General features: G+C 43.7%; 2 protein-coding genes across 2 annotated transcripts; one reads left to right on the top strand and one right to left on the bottom strand.

Moving 5' to 3' along the window:
• Positions 1-214: 214 nt before the first annotated feature.
• On the bottom strand, positions 215-1,184 carry timm8b (translocase of inner mitochondrial membrane 8 homolog B (yeast)). Its single transcript, XM_060076261.1, has 2 exons — positions 963-1,184; positions 215-671 (listed from the first exon to the last, which is right to left on the bottom strand). Exons 1-2 carry the CDS (start codon positions 1,059-1,061, stop codon positions 504-506), a joined length of 267 nt encoding a protein of 88 aa, XP_059932244.1. The 5' UTR covers positions 1,062-1,184; the 3' UTR covers positions 215-503.
• A 157-nt stretch (positions 1,185-1,341) lies between these two features.
• Positions 1,342-12,492, top strand: sdhdb (succinate dehydrogenase complex, subunit D, integral membrane protein b). The gene is made up of 4 exons (XM_060076260.1): positions 1,342-1,476; positions 6,066-6,176; positions 9,247-9,397; positions 11,498-12,492. Exons 1-4 carry the CDS (start codon positions 1,428-1,430, stop codon positions 11,661-11,663), a joined length of 477 nt encoding a protein of 158 aa, XP_059932243.1. The 5' UTR covers positions 1,342-1,427; the 3' UTR covers positions 11,664-12,492.
• Positions 12,493-12,828: the final 336 nt, after the last annotated feature.

Below are 12,828 nucleotides of genomic sequence, written 5' to 3'. Positions count from 1 at the left end.
CATTAAATATTAATTGTTCATTTAATTGAGTCACTCAGAAGTTAATAATTCTGTTTCACGTGGAGCATTTCAATGTATTTATGGTAAAGAGGAGAACCTAAATGTCTACTCAGCCCCTGTGAGGGGAGATAGAAGGTATGGGCGGTACAACAGTGGGGCAGTTTGGTATTGTGGTGTATATTGTAACATGGCTGACAGGAGAAAAAACCCTGGGTGGTAATCAGTGTTAATGTTTAATAAAGGCCTTAATACATAGGGAATACAAGGGGACACTTTGACAGTTGTAGATTTTAAGGTAAAATGTCAGCAGAATGTACAACATAAAGACACATTAAATAATGCACAGTGTGGGGGACTCTTCTTTCCATCGGGAGATATGATCCACATCATCTTCTCCGAGGTTCCAGGCATATTGAGTGCATGTCCAGCTTTCCATCCCATTACAGGCTCCTATACACCCTTTTCTCTTGAATTAACAGATAGAGGTTGCGTCCTTGGCATGCTCAATGAGCCCCCTTCTGAACCATCTGTGTGAAGCGGTTGGTGATGGTCAGAGTGGTGTCGATGAAGCGCTCAACACAGTTCACCAGGCAAGTCTCCGTCCGGCTGTCCAGCTTCGAGCCGGGGCTGTCTATACACTTGTCCCAGCAGACGTCTGTGAAGTTGTGCACCTGCAACCAATGCGAACAGCACCATTAATAAGAATGAAGAGCACAAATAATAACAAGGAAGAGCACCATTAATAACAATGACCAGCACCATTAATAACAATGAACAGCCCCGTAATTTAGAATGGACAGCAATTCACGACGTCTTCCTTCAAAAAAGGGTCAAGACACATTTCAATCGCTTTATATTGCGGCACCCTTAAAGCTTGTTTAAGCGCATTATCTTGCCTGTTTAAAGACGGAGGCGGGCTTACTACATGCGGCTAGCCCTGTTAAAGATGGAGGCGGGTTTACCTGAGCCTGAAACTGGGCTTTCTGCTGCTCGATGGCGATCATACGCTGCAGCTCCGCCGCCTCTGCCTTCTCCGATGAGTTATGATCGTAGCTGTCCATCGTGTGGAGGTGTCCGGTCGGTATGTGAAGTAATTCAGGTTCCCAGTATCAAGACACACTCCAACGGTGAGGCTGTTAGCGGACGACCTTGTGGACCGGAAGTACTCGCTGACGCAGTGAACTACGCGGATCTACAAACATATCTCAACTGTCAACATTGATCGAACTGTAAATTATCCTTTGTTAATTCCTAAATTTTTAACATATTTACGTTTCCACGCTCAACTGTGATTGATCAGATTCGATCACCCTAATTATGTGCGTTTATGCTATTATAAAGGCAAGCAGTGTAACGTTACATCCTGAATCCCGGGACGATGAACACTACTTCCGGTTCAGTGCGCTGACCTTGATTGACTGATCGTCATGGCGGCTGTTTTCAGGTTGAGTTCTGTCTGCCACAGAGGAGTAAAACGTAAGTCTTGTTTAGTTTGATGTGTTTATTGGCTTCATGGGCACCAGCTGACGACCGATGGCTTCTGTACTTGTTTAAAAGAGGAAGTTATTTATAACACCGTGCCTCGTTAAGAGTCAATCTATGTCTCATTTGGTGTGCATGTTATGAAGGTGCTAGGACCAGCAGGCTGTTTCAGGGATGTTTCTCTCTTTTATGAACCACCTCACTATAGGGACTAGCGTTAGTTCGTATTGAGATGAGCTGGCTCGATGAACCCTAAAGGGAGACATAACATAGTGCTTATTGTTGTCTAGGAATAAAGCTCATTGTAGTATAAGGCATAACATAATGCTCATGTTCAGGGGCGGACTGGGGGAAAAAAGTGGCCCGGGAGTTTCTGTCAGACCGGTGTTTCAGTTCAAGTGGTGACCGGTTTAACTGGTGACCCTCAGCCGAATGCTTCGCTTGTTGTCGTGGCTACGCCAGATGTTCGAAATCGGGACCAGACACGTAGCTGTCCTTGCGATTGCCTCTTTGATTTGTTATTCTATAAAATGTCAAAAACATTACAATCTCATTCGTTTTTGGAGTGTAATTGGAAGAAACTTGTCACGTAGAACCGTTCTAAGCCGAAATAAATGGAAAATGAATGTTTAAAATATGATACATTACGGGATTCGAATTCATACCATTGGGGGAAAAAAATATAACAATCCGCAATTCCATTCCATTGTGCCGTTGACCCACTGGGGAAATAACCGCCGTAGTATAATATAATTCGCAAATACTTCTTGAAAACACGAAAGGCAGCCAGATCAACTTGTGACCCTACTTTCCATGTAGTTATGACCATGCATTGGTAGCGTATCCCAAAAATAAGACACCTTTACATCCAGTTAATCCAAACCTAATGTTGTGTTGCCCTCCACTGCTTGAAACTAGCCAAAAACACTGTTATGCGCTCATTCGATCATTTCGGTCGCCTGATGTGGTGTTGTCGCGTCCTCCTTCTTTATATCCTCTCTGTAAGCAAAGCAGCGACTTCGGAAATCAATGTGACGCAAGGCGATACCACTTTGAGACACAACGTTTATTCACATGAAAACATACATTACGAGATTCGAACTCGTACCATTGTGGGGAAAAATATAACAATCCGCGATACCATTCCATTGTGCCGTTGACCCACTGGGAAATTCGCCGCCGCAGTATAGCTAGGGCCTACTAGAATTCGCAAATACTTCTTGAAAACACGAAAGGCAGCCAGATCAACTTGTGACCCTACTTTTTATGTAGTTATGACCATGCATTGGTCGCGTTTCTAAAAAATAAGACGCCTTTACATCCAGTTAATCCAAACCTAATGTTTTATATTGGACGTTGGATATTCGACGCATTCGAAAAATCTATTTAGCACTGGCTTCGATGGACGAATTTGTGTCAAACCTACTTAGATGTGTTAATACAAGGCTTACCTATGTAAAACAAAGCACCATTTGATTTTATAAAAAAAAATGTAACGTTAAAAAAGGCTATAAATCTATTTTGCGGCTTGACCTTTTGACCTACCCATATCAAAACACATCTGGTGTAATCAACTAACTGCCCCACACATAACACAAAGCTTATTTTCTCAAAACACCTACCCTTTGATTTTCTAAATATTTTTTTAACATTAAAAAAATTGTATAAAATCAAAACGAGGGTTTTTGGAAAAAATAAGCTTTGTGTTATGTGTGGGGCAGTTAGTTGATTACACCAGATGTGTTTTGATATGGGTAGGTCAAAAGGTCAAGCCGCAAAATAGATTTATAGCCTTTTTTAACATTACATTTTTTTTTATAAAATCAAATGGTGCTTTGTTTTACATAGATAAGCCTTGTATTAACACATCTAAGTAGGTTTGACACAAATTCGTCCATCGAAGCCAGTGCTAAATAGATTTTTCGAATGCGTCGAATATCCAACGTCCAATATAAAACTAACCTTAACACGCTTCAAGAGCGGAGGGCAACACAACATTAGGTTTGGATTAACTGGATGTAAAGGCGTCTTATTTTTTAGAAACGCGACCAATGCATGGTCATAACTACATAAAAAGTAGGGTCACAAGTTGATCTGGCTGCCTTTCGTGTTTTCAAGAAGTATTTGCGAATTCTAGTAGGCCCTATATACTGCGGCGGCGAATTTCCCAGTGGGTCAACGGCACAATGGAATGGTATTGCGGATTGTTATATTTTTCCCCACAATGGTACGAGTTCGAATCTCGTAATGTATGTTTTCATGTGAATAAACGTTGTGTCTCAAAGTGGTATCGTCTTGCGTCACATTGATTTCCGAAGTCGCTGCTTTGCTTACAGAGAGGATATAAAGAAGGAGGACGCGACAACACCACATCAGGCGACCGAAATGATCGAATGAGCGCATAACAGTGTTTTTGGCTAGTTTCAAGCAGTGGAGGGCAACACAACATTAGGTTTGGATTAACTGGATGTAAAGGCGTCTTATTTTTGGGATACGCTACCAATGCATGGTCATAACTACATGGAAAGTAGGGTCACAAGTTGATCTGGCTGCCTTTCGTGTTTTCAAGAAGTATTTGCGAATTCTATTATACTACGGCGGTTATTTCCCCAGTGGGTCAACGGCACAATGGAATGGAATTGCGGATTGTTATATTTTTTTTCCCCAATGGTATGAATTCGAATCCCGTAATGTATCATATTTTAAACATTCATTTTCCATTTATTTCGGCTTAGAACGGTTCTACGTGACAAGTTTCTTCCAATTACACTCCAAAAACGAATGAGATTGTAATGTTTTTGACATTTTATTGAATAACAAATCAAAGAGGCAATCGCAAGGACAGCTACGTGTCTGGTCCCGATTTCGAACATCTGGTGTAGCCACGACAACAAGCGAAGCATTCGGCTGAAAGTCACCAGTTAAACCGGTCACCACTTGAACTGAAACACCGGCCCACTCAATACACGGCGCGCGGCCCACTAAGTACACGCCGCGTTGCCCACTCAATGGATCGCGCGTATCGAACAGTCAGTGGCCTTCTGGGAAAAATACCCATACACTTAACATTATTTTGGATGATTACAAAGAAATTACATCATATATGTATGTTTGTTTTTTAATAACATTTGGATCCACCAATTTGCCTGGATGGACACATGGAATAAAATTATTATTGGCTATTGTAACACTCCAAGGTAGGTATAGTTTGCTAGATGAATATGCTTAACTCTTGGCTAGTATCAGATGGTTATACAAGTATAACTACAAAGCCTTAAGGAATGAATGTCAGCAGAGAAAGACCACACAATAAAGAAACTGGAATAAGAGGGTAGAATTAGCATGAACAATATATTAGAAATGAACAGAACAGAACGTACGATGGGGTGTGAACATCAGTGGTATCAGTAGTGTTGCATGCTGGGTGTGTGATTGTTTGTGTGTGTAGGGGTGCTGAAGGTGCATAACAAAACAGTAAGTTACATAACGACGTTCCCGAAATTCAGCCGTGGTGCAGAGTTATAGCCACTCCGAGCCAGTCGCACATTGAGCTTCCCCCAAATGCGCTGTTTTGGTGGCTGTAGCTATAATGCAAATGAGGAGGAGCGAGGCGGGTCAAGGAGGAGGGTGGGGGTGTGGCCCTGAGCAGCTTGCAGCCACGGTACCATTCGCTCTGTTTACAGTGGATGTATCGCAATGGCGAGGCTCACACAGCCTTTAGCCGTGTTCTGTAAATATTCTAGAACACACGGGAGTCCTGGAGCTCTATATCAAAATATTATCATATAGCCTACATAGATATCTATATCATATAATATTATAACGGCCAAAAGATGTGTGAGCCGATATTATGAATCTCAAACGACCGCGTTGGGTTCTCCGACGTTCCTGGTTCTTCAACGTCCTCATCAATGTGAAGTAGACTGAACCACGACAAGGAGGAGAAAGGGATCGTTGCCGGGCAGCGCTTAGGCACCTCCGCCTCCGGCGGTGGTCCCTCAGCGGGTCTCAAACTGGAGACATTCGCCGCAAACAATCCCTTTCTCCTCATGGGTTGAGCGCATGCGTAGAACTGGGTGCCGCGTTGCGTGTATGTATGCAAATCCAAATTCTCTACCTCAATCCGCACAGCTGAGAACACTTCGGCTATGTAAGAACCAATTTAGAGGTGTTTATTAATAAGGTGGAGATCTTTTCTTACTTTGGACTTCCGAAGTCTGTAAAACACATATTAGAAGACACTTAAAAAAACATCGAAAAATAGTCACCATGAGTGTGAAGACCGATTGCGAGTAGCAGTATAAAAGTCAGTCAGTGCGATTGTGATTAGATAGGTATAGCTCTTGGAGAAAATTACGCTTGTGCCGCTGTGATAACCATTGTAGGGCTGATGCGATGATGGGCGTGGGCCGGTACATAATAGTATTTTGGGCCATCGGCCCACCGGGGATGTCCCCGGTATTCCCGATGGCCAGTCCGCCCCTGCTCATGTTGCTCAGGGATTGAGGTGTGTGATGGTGGCGTCCTCTGAGCTTTGAGGAAAGGCATTACCCTGTTGAGCGCCTCCTATGCTCTGTCCTCAGCCCTCTTCTACCGCAGCACCCTGCTGGGCAGGCCCCTGGCCCTCCCACTCAAGGACCAAGAGAGCCCTTACCTTCTGTCGGCAAGAATCCATGCATCGCAGAACCTTGATGGTGAGTACAGTCAACAACCGTTTTCCTATCAGAATCCAAGTTTGAAAAACTTGTGGATCTCTACGGTCTATGCAGCTTTGCTGCGATGAACTGCAAACTAGACTAATTTGGTAGGTCGGTACGAACAACATGTGTTCCCTTTTAGTGAAATCTCATTCTTCTTGGGGTCGCATTCCTAAATGAACACCTACCAGTAGGGAAACATCTTTAGGGTTAATTAAGCGATGCAAAGTTCTTGCTTTTCCGTGAATATAATGCCTTTAGACTTCAGTTTGGTTAACTTATTTGAGCCGTTTTATGTTGTTGTTTTTTAACAAACAATACAATGTTTAGGATTGCATAGAAACGTTGCAGGGAAGGATTAGTATTTACCTCCCTCCTCTCACAGACAAAAATTCAAGGTAACATTATCGCTGAAGATTATTGATGGCTGGGTTTTGAACTTTGGCTGGCCCAGTAGGCTGGGCTTGAAAGGAAGCACGCCGCTGAGTAGTTTACATTTCAGAGTACACACATCTGTCAGACTGCATTTTAAAGGTGACATATTATACCACTAGGTGTGTGTGTGTGTGTGTGTGTGTGTGTGTGTGTGTGTGTGTGTGTGTGTGTGTGTGTGTGTGTGTGTGTGTGTGTGTGTGTGTGTGTGTGTGTGTGTGTGTGTGTGTGTGTGTGTGTGTGATTAGCCGTTACAAGCCGTTTTGAAATCTAACTCTTCTGACATCACAAGTGGGCGTGTCCACCTAGGTGTGTGCTGGATAGATCAGTCCACCAGCCGACCCAGTGGACTTCATCAAACGTTGCTCATCTATCCGTCATACATCTAGGTAGACACTCACACGGCCAATCACACTCACACCTGGGGTCTCATTTATAAAATTGTGCGTGGGATCGTTACTAATAGTGTACGGACGCCCAAATGCCGAGTTTTGGGTACGCCAAAAAATATTCTAACTTATAAGAACCTGCGTGCGCACACCTCTAAGCAATCTTTGCTTTATAAATCACAGAGTGCCTACAAGTGTGCGCAGCTGAATCAGCTTCACGTTCCGCCCTGTACACGCCCCTTTTTAACCAAAAATGGTCAATGCAAACAACCTCATGAATGCGATCTGCATATAAAACAGACTCAGATTGAAGTATTATGTCTTGTCGGAAAGAATGGCAGAAGGACTGAGAAAAGCAAAAAAGCGAGGTTGAAGTGGAGCCACTTGTGGGTGAGGTGGAGGCCCCAAAAGTAGTTTTGTTAGGCCGTCGCGGGATTGGGATCACTAACAACAACAAAAAGCAGAGTGAGTAGCAACATGTTGCTGCAGCAGTGAACTCTGTCAGTGGCACGGAGCGCACAGTCCCAAAATTAAAAAAGAAGTGGTCTGACATAAAGGTTTTTATGTACCAATAAATCGTTATGGTCCCTGAAGACCCTCTCCCTCCGAATCCTGCCATTTGCATGGTCCTCCAGCAGTGCCAGCAGTGCCATGGTGCAGCATTACGCACGGGGCTCACCGCTGTATTCATAGGGTTACGGTAATAAGACTGACCGAGAACACCTTGGATAATCAGTTTGTAAACACCCACGTAAAATGTTTTTGAACATAACCCCTTTTTAATGCCTGATTTGTCATGAAAAGCATCAAGAGGAACGGAGAATAATATAACGATTGTGATGAGGAGTATGTAGGCTTGGATTTCGACACTTGGGATTTAATTGACATCTGATTGTGTTTACAGTGTCGCATAAAAATATTATATTATTGACACATGTTGGACAGATGCTTTATTCCATGCAGTCGTGCGGTCAGTGGACAGTATGGATTGACGGGATTAAATATAGAGAATTTTCATTTTGAATTTTCATTTAGATTCTAAGGAGATGTTTCTGGAGTTATAACTGAGAAATAACGCAGTTGACTTAAATTATTCTGATTACATCGATTTAACGCATGATCCGGGTTGAAATTAAATTGATGAAGGGCGATGATAAAACATATTCGTTCTTCTCTACATTTCTTCTGTCTGACTTCAGTTCACCACCACACCGTCCGTTTTGCCAATTCTCCTTTTCCTCCAAACCATGCGTACGCATGGGTCAGAGTTTGCTTAGGGCTGCGCACATTCTCCCGTCAAGTTCGATTTTATAGATCACAACCTTGGCGTGGGAAGTCACGTACGCCACTACCAGCCCCGTTTTGTGCGTACGCAACGGTTGTACGTGAGAACCCTGGTGTTTACAGGAAATGAACATTGCCTGCACCAGAACCGGAGACTCAATGTTGCAGACTGTCTGTGAGGGTTCTTTCTCTTTCTAGCCCTGGGCCTCTATTAGGGCTGGGCGGTTAATCAAATTTCGATTTCGATTTTAGCGTCAAACGATCAAATAACTAATATAATGGATTTTAGAACAGCTGGATACATATATGGTCATTATTTCAGATTTGAACATCTTCTTTTTGACAATTTTGTGTACATTTTTAAGGCGAAATTTAAAAGTTCTCAGTTGCAAAGTATATTTGGGATAGACATGTTGAATAAATACATGTTTTCAAACTCAAAAATAATCGTTAGATTAATCGTGATTTCAATATTGACCAAAATAATCGTTATTATAATTTTTTTCCATAATCGAGCAGCCCTAGCCTCTACTCGCCATTTCAGTTGGTCAACATCTCAGCAGACAGCACTACCTGTGGAGAAGATGGCTACAGCACATTCCAATAGGCCTTTCATAAGCTACTAACCATTTGTAAGGGGACCTAGTTGAGCTTATGAGGGAAGTACAACTAAGAGCGATGGATCTAAAACAAGCTGGTGAAATGACTCCATCAGTGCAGAAGACGCCTTTTTGGTGATCAGAGTGAGTGGAGCTTTTACTCAGAGACCGGAAACCATCAAGCGGCTCAAAAAACACATGTTGACTTAAAGACTATAGTCTTTGTGTCAACCCAAAGTCTTTGTCAAACCAAACCACTATCCGTGAATCCCTGTCTGCATCTGTGGTCTCTATTTAGCTCCTATAAGGCATTTTATTCTAAATGGTAACCCACCCATCCGCTCCTCTCCCCCTGTTGTACAGCTGCTTCGGGCTCCACCGCAGCCTCTCTTCACTGGACCGGCGAGCGGGTGGTGAGCCTCTGGCTGCTAGCCCTGCTGCCCGCCGGCTACTTCCTCCCTGGAGCCGTGGTGGACTATTCCCTGGCTGCTGCCCTCACCCTGCACGGACACTGGTGTGTGTGTGTGTGTGTGTGTGTGTGTGTGTGTGTGTGTGTGTGTGTGTGTGTGTGTGTGTGTGTGTGGACTGGGTTGTGAGGCTGTCAGGGTTTGGTACAGCAGAGAACCTGGGCAGCAGAGTTCTGCCTCAAACCTCTGACAGCCCAGAATAGGAGTCATTACATTAGTCCGGACTGGAGGTGGACCGGGTCTCAGAGTCGGTGAAGGCGTCTCTGAATGTTTATGATGTTATGACATGCTCATTTGGTGATCACTGATGGACGATGTGGGCTCAATTGTTAGGGTTGAAGATGTTGTTAAATAGTAGAAATCCCAGAGTTGAACGAGTGTAACCTTTAAGTCACACGTACGTCTTTGTTGTCCCGTTATGTGTGTGTGTGTGGGGCTGTCCAGGGAGGTCCCAGGGTTATCCGCTCTCTTGTTTCACTGAGACTGGACCTTATTGCACGGCTTGATGTGGAGGTATTTGTGGCATTCAGGGTTGTGGAAAGTGGAAGCAAGAAATTACACATTTTCTTGCTAATCTTCTAAATTCTCCAATGTGAGAGTGTGGCTTTAGCTTAGCGTCACAGCGCAACACTCAGTCATCAATCCCAGCAAAGTGCAAGAGGCATCACAGGCATCAGCCACCAAATCCAAGTCACATGTGGGGATAATTCCTCATTAGGTGGTGGTATTCCAGAGGACCCTTTAGGTATTACGGAGTTCCTGGCTAGTGCTGTCCTTCGAGAGTCTGTCTGACTTTAACGAGAGGCAATCAGTAAGATTGAGCCCCGCCCAGTTAGTCTCAGAACATATAATCAATAACGTTGTTCTGGCCACACTGTGACTCAACTAGCTCAGCTGGAGTGAGTGGGAGGGGTCTCTAGTGTGGGACCCTCCCATACTATATAGGATCAGTAGTATGAGGGGCCTCTAGTGTGGGACCCTCCCATACTATTGAGGATCAGTAGTATGAGGGGCCTCTAGTGTGGGACCCTCCCATACTATTGAGGATCAGTAGTATGAGGGGTCTCTAGTAGGGGTGGGAATCTTTTACTATCTCACGATTCGATTCCGATTTTTGGGGCTACGATTCGATTTAAAATCGATGTTCGATTACAAAACGATCCGGGCATTCGGTAAAAAACAATGAGTCCAAATCTTTGCCTTCAACGAGGACGGGGCCGGTTGAACCTCTCTTTCCTCCATTTTGTAGTCTCCTCCTTTTTTTTGGTGCTTATCGCGCATGCGTTGGTTCCAGAACCGGCTGCGTGGTGACGTCAAGACGTCCCGCGTACAAAACGGAGGCAGACAGCCTGAGGATTTGTTTTATTTTTTTTGATCTATTTTGGGCCATTTTATATCAACTCTGAATCGTAGTAAATGAGAATCGCGATTCTTAGATGAATCGATTTTTTGGCACACCCCTAGTCTCTAGTGTGGGACCCTCCCATACTATATAGGATCAGTAGTATGAGGGGCCTCTAGTGTGGGACCCCCTCATACTACTGACCCTCAGTAGTATGAGGGGTCTCTCGTGTGGGACCCCCCCATACTACTGACCCTCAGTAGTATGAGGGGTCTCTCGTGTGGGACCCCCCCATACTACTGACTCTCAGTAGTATGGGGGGTCCCACACTAGAGACCCCTCATAATATCGAGGGTGCTGCAGAGCTGGCCAGCCATTACATTTATAATGCTTAGGATGGATCACATAGACTGGGAACCCACTATAGATCAGCTACAGTTATGGGAAAGTAATTTTAAGGCACAAGCTTGTTCAAATGCTACGACTGTGCCTTTCAGCTCCCTTGAATGCGTTGTCATTGCTGGTTGAACTACTTTATCCAACACGATACCTGCTGTGACCTGGTGTGGGTGGAGGGAGACCCTCCTTTTGAGTCGCCATGTTTGTTCGCCTGGGTCTGATTGCTGCATGCATTGGGGGTGTAATATTTAAAAAATTTATATTTGAAGGAATAACAATGGAACTGATTAGTCACCTGTTTTTGCCTTGATCAAATTTAATGGTTGGCGAGAAGTAGGTCAACTTAAAAACTCCCGGCTACATAGTTTCCTTATCTCGTTGTAAAGTGAGTTTTCTGTTGGTCCAGGGGCATTGGCCAGGTGCTGACAGACTACGTCCACGGGGACACCAAGATCAAGATGGCCAACGCGGGGCTCTTCCTCCTGTCCACTGTCACCTTCGCTGGCCTCTGCTACTTCAACTACAACGACGTGGGCATCTGCAAGGCCGTGGCCCTGCTCTGGAGCAAGTGATCCCAAAGCAGGACTGAGGACTGTTGGTGGGTGGCCCAGGACAGGGCCTGGTTCTGAGGAGCTCCCTGGATGTGGTGGGGCTGATTGGAAAACATTCAAGGAAGGGTTTCTATTTAAATAGTTTATAAATATATCATTTCTGACCATCACCCTACAGCGATTCAGCAGTGTGTGTATAATTAATGGTCTCTGCATTCAGGTGATTTCTTGTCTTTGTTGCTTTGCTCCTGCATATGTAGGCACTGAATTGAAAGTTGTTAAGAAATGACGTTTCCTCCACAATGCATTAGACAACCTTCTTGATGCGGCACTTTTGGGATTAAAGAGACAGCGTGGTTAAAGTGAGCATTAAGCATGAGATGAACCTCTCATCCGCACAAAGGTGACCTAAAGACTGGGTGACCATACGCCACTCAAGTGCTTCATAGTCTGCTCTGCTTGACATTGTTTCTCTGGCCTGACGTATGCTAATGCTGCTCTGACAGTAATTCTAGAAACTTTTCTGCCATGATGTGGACTTCACACTCCCTTATAATTAATGTCGCAAATAAAATAAATAATATTGTACTTTCCTTTGACTGTTGAAGATTCATAGCCCTTAATGTGTGTACAAAATTTTTGGAACAAATATAATTGCTCATATCTCTGTAAATGCTATGATGTTGGAACAGTTTAAGTCATGCAAGCTGAGCTTGTAAGATTTGGCTAATTAGGCTGCATGGAGGTAAACTCATGTTTACTTGGGTCTGTCCTTTCAGACCTACGCACCATTGAGACTTGCCCTGTACCACCTTGTTCACGTCTCACCTGATTAAAGTTCCATCTAGAAGTTGTTCACCTTTATTGAAACATGGAATTGAATTGTTTATTTGATCCACAATCAGCTCTCTCATACACAGATGAGTGCTGTTCTTCCTGAGGTCAAAAATTCCAAATTGCATATCCTATTTTACATAAAATCATGCATGCACACAGCATACAAGAACAAAAACATTCAACTAAAGGAGGAAATGAAAATCATTACTTGATTTAAATTGGTTAAGATTATTCTGAAATCCAAATACAATTTCAATTAGATTTTAAAGGTAATTTTACTTGTTTCATTTACCAAAAACGCGGAAGAGAATTCCAAGCTACCATTGCTCTGTAGTGTAGTGTTCTCTGT

The sequence above is a fragment of the Gadus macrocephalus genome, chromosome 16 (genome assembly GCF_031168955.1).
Source record: "Gadus macrocephalus chromosome 16, ASM3116895v1".
Lineage (NCBI taxonomy): Eukaryota > Metazoa > Chordata > Actinopteri > Gadiformes > Gadidae > Gadus > Gadus macrocephalus.
Note: the sequence above shows the minus strand (reverse complement) of the source record. Positions and strands in the feature narration are given on the sequence as shown.